Genomic DNA, 4179 nt, shown 5'->3' with positions numbered 1-4179 from the left:
TATATATATATATATATATATATATATATATATGGGAAAAGTGAATATACCCTTAAGGGTATATAAGTTTAGGTACCAAAACACACCATAATACGCCGTTTTGTTTAATATATTCATAATAATTTTCTTAAACATGAACCTCTAACTTGATTTACTGTCAAGATTTTTGAAATTCACTATTATCTTTCTCTTATATCACATCTTTTTGTCGAACACATATTAGGCTACATATATTGTAGTTGAAAATGAAAATTATGTAAGATGAAGATAAATGTGTAATTTATAAAAAATTATGGAAATAAATCAAGTTAGAAGTTATATTATAAGACCATTAGACAATTAGAATGTATTATATAATACAAAACGACGTAGTATGGTGAGTTTGGGTACCTAAGCTTATATACCGTTAAGGGTATATTCACTTTTCCATATATATATATATATATATATATATATATATATATATATATATATATATATATATATATATTTGTGTGAAATATTGTACAATATACATATTTGTGTGAAATATTGTACAAGAGAACGTACAATGGGCTTAACCGGGCTTTAGGTCAGTAATGAAGCCCATTCAGATAACTACAAGTCTACAACAGTACAGTTAATGGGCTTTGGGTGAGCACTGAAGCCCATTTGGATAACTGATATTGGTGATTCAGAAGTCCACAACACCTAGCTACCTTCATCGTCTTCGTATTCACAGCAGCGAATCTCCAAATCCGACCACCAGCACAAGTAACTACATCGAAATCTCTTCATCTTTCTTCATTAATTTGTGTTTAGAGGTTTTCCTACGTATCTTAATTTCCTGCTTTTTAATTTGTTTTTACCTGGCCGTGTTTCCTTTGCCTCATGCTCATTAATCTCGTTGATGTTTGTTGATCATGAAATCAATTTCATGTTTCATTTGACCGCTAATTCGATCAATTGCGAACTGAATTCAGAAATCACATTGAATGTTACCATTGTTAAAGAGTCTTCATTTGATCCCGACGAAGGAATTTCTAGGGTTCGAATGATTGTATATATCCATTAGACATTTGTAAAAGCTTCTCATTTGATATAATATACATATATGGCAGCTATGAAGAATCCGAGACTATGGTGTAACACAATCATGGAGCAAGGGTTAATTGGGATCACTCGACACTACAGATCAAATCCAAAAATAGATTTTAAGAAACTGAGGCCAATGATTCTGAAGAGGATCGAGAATCGAGCCAAATATTATCCAGTAAAAGACATGATCCCTGTTGCTTATGATGTCGTAAGATCAAGAAGCCTTTTGATTCAAGGCGTATCCACTCTTCTCCAAGTAATACCCATCTGGTCTTGCAAGTATTCTCTATCTCTCATTCACTGTCTTCTTCTTCTTCATCTTCTTGTTCTATACCTTTTGTTTCTTCAAAATAAACATGCAATTGGTTTGATGATTGATTAAACACACACATACACTATCGTCCACTTACAGATTCTGTCAAGAAGTGTACATTGGTGAAAAGGGTCACGCAATCAAAACCTGCCATGGGTATAAACGTCATTCCAAGAACAAATCCCACGAATGGATCAAAGGAGGTATAAATGACATTCTTGTCCCTGTAAACACATTCCACCTAAAAACCATGTTCCAAAACGTGATCAAACACGATGAACGATTCGATTACAACCGAATACCCGCAATTCTTGAACTCGCGCTCCAAGCAGGTGCCGATTTTGATTTTGACCACGAGGGTATATCCGGAAACAAAATCGAATGTTTAAATGCTGAATCTTTATCACCCAATGATCTGAGGGTAATTTCGGAAGGAACTTTAAAGGCATGGGAGGTGGTTAGATCGGGTGTTCAAAAGTTAATGATGGTTTATTCGGCTAAAGTTTGTAAATATTGTTCGGAGGTTCACGTGGGCCCATCTGGACATAAGGCGCGATTGTGTGGGGTGTTTAAGTATGAGAAGTGGCGTGGAGGGCATTTTTGGAAAAAAGCCGAGGTTGATGATTTGGTGCCTGAAAAGGTGGTGTGGTTTCGTAGGCCTCAAGATCCGGTTGTTCTTGAGGATAAGTGGCGGTCATTTTACGGACACGCCCCCGCGGTGGTTGATTTGTGTACGAAAGGTGGTGCGGTGGCACCGATTAAGTATTATTGTATGATGAAACTTCAAGGGTTATCTGCTGATGTGGCATTTAAGACCGACCATTAAAGACATTACATAACATGTTGTACTGTGTTTGATTTATATCAGACTGACTGAGACTTAGATTTAGACTGTGAAAGAAAATGAAAGTTTTTGTCTTGTTTGTGCAAAAGACATTAATACCTTCATTCTCATAACTGACATTAACCCATATATAGCTTATTGAAGGAAGTCGTATAAAAAGGGGAAATGCCTAAATAGTAATCAAGTTTGATAATCGTTTAACTTGTGGTTTTTATACTTTTTGTTCTAATTACTCAAGTTTCAATTTTGTTCTATGTATGTGAAATTAGATATTTGTAACCTTTTTACTAAGGAAAAATCCACCAAAACAATCTTAGCGATCTAGAGGAATACATCAAACCAAAACAATCTTAACAACCAATTTTGTAGCCCATTGTATTCCATTACAATATATCCATTTTCAAATGTTCGGGAGTTCCTTTGACTTCCTAATTTTTGGCCACAAATGGTTTGACATTATGTTGTACTTTTTGCAATATGGCAACCGTTCCATTGCCAACTTGGCATCCACTAAACAACTTGGCTATCGTTCGATGGGTCGCTAGTAGTTTCAAAATTTAGAATTTGAATTTTGAAACTCGATTGAATTTTGAAAAGGAGAAATTGAATGAGAAAAAGAAAGCTCGAGATGAGAAGCAAAGAGCATGAGTGGAAAACAAAAAAACTTGCGATATGGAATTTTTAACGTACAACATTGATCATCTCTTCAAAAACTAACTCGATATGGTAAGATACTCCTTTATTATCATGCTTTTCGTTTTCTGAGTTAAAAATGCAATGTGACATTAGCGAGAGCGTTAAACATTATAAAAGAAATACATTAAGCACTACAAAGTTTTCTAATTTTAATATTTACGACACTTTGCGAACTAATACTAAAAAGTATATCAAATTTTAATCTACTTATACACATTTTTAAATCTTAATGGCTTTTAGCTATTAGTTAAATGTTTATGTTAGAGAAGAACATAATCATGGTAGTGGTTTTTTCTTTTATTTTTTATTTAATTGATCCTTGTAGTCTGTTTCTTTTAAGAAAATGCCTAAGAAAGGAAAATATAACATAAGCACGTTATTATTTCAAATATGTTCAAGATTAGGTATGAAACACATGATAAAGCCTCTTTGAGAATGAAAATGAAGGCACCGCTACATTTACATCAAGTTAAAATTTTAATTAAGGTATAAAACATAGTAAAGAAATATTAATAAAATATATTAAGATTTTAAATTATCAATAATTATATTAAAATTAGTCATATTAATAAAATATAAAACGACATATTATAAGTTGCAACACAATTATATTAAAATTAGTTATTATGATTTTAGATTATCAATAATTTTATTTTTATCAATAATTTTATTATGATTTTAAATTATCAATAATTTTATTTTTCTTAACCGTGGTTTCCACATGTGTTAACCTAGTAATATATATATATATATATATATATATATATATATATATATATATATATATATATATATATATATATATATATATATATATATATATATAGAGCACATACCACTCCTATTTCAAACTTCAGAGTTCCACGCAATGATTTATTTTGATTTTTCTTGGAGTTTGAATAGAAAATGTGGGGTATTGTTGGAACTTTGTTAAATGGAAAACACTCTCTTTGGGACTTGTCCCACATTAGAAGAAAGAGGAAACTTATACTCCCTTAAAAAGCCTCCTACTAGTTGTTTACTAATTAGATCAAAAACACTCCTCTGAAGCTCCTTACTGGAAAGAGGCAATCAAAAGTGAGATTGACTCCATTGTGCAAAATAACACTTGGAAATTGGTAGATTTGCCACCTGGGCAAAAACCAATTGGGCACAAATGGATATTCAAGAAGAAGTTTAGACATGATGGTACCATTGAGAAGTACAAAGCTCATTTAGTAGCTAAAGGGTATCGTCAAAAGAGGGTCAA

The 4179-nt window shown here is 32.2% G+C and overlaps 1 protein-coding gene across 1 annotated transcript; it reads left to right on the top strand.

The window, feature by feature from the left end:
- Positions 1–649: 649 nt before the first annotated feature.
- Positions 650–2322, top strand: LOC145039468 (APO protein 4, mitochondrial-like). The gene is made up of 3 exons (XM_078987525.1): positions 650–753; positions 1101–1356; positions 1490–2322. Exons 2-3 carry the CDS (start codon positions 1103–1105, stop codon positions 2214–2216), a joined length of 981 nt encoding a protein of 326 aa, XP_078843651.1. The 5' UTR covers positions 650–753; positions 1101–1102; the 3' UTR covers positions 2217–2322.
- Positions 2323–4179: the final 1857 nt, after the last annotated feature.

Source organism: Lactuca saligna, chromosome 1 (genome assembly GCF_052625555.1).
Source record: "Lactuca saligna cultivar CGN05327 chromosome 1, ASM5262555v1, whole genome shotgun sequence".
NCBI classification, from domain to species: domain Eukaryota; kingdom Viridiplantae; phylum Streptophyta; class Magnoliopsida; order Asterales; family Asteraceae; genus Lactuca; species Lactuca saligna.
The sequence above is the reverse complement of the archived record's forward strand: the minus strand, read 5'-3'. Positions and strand labels throughout refer to the sequence as shown.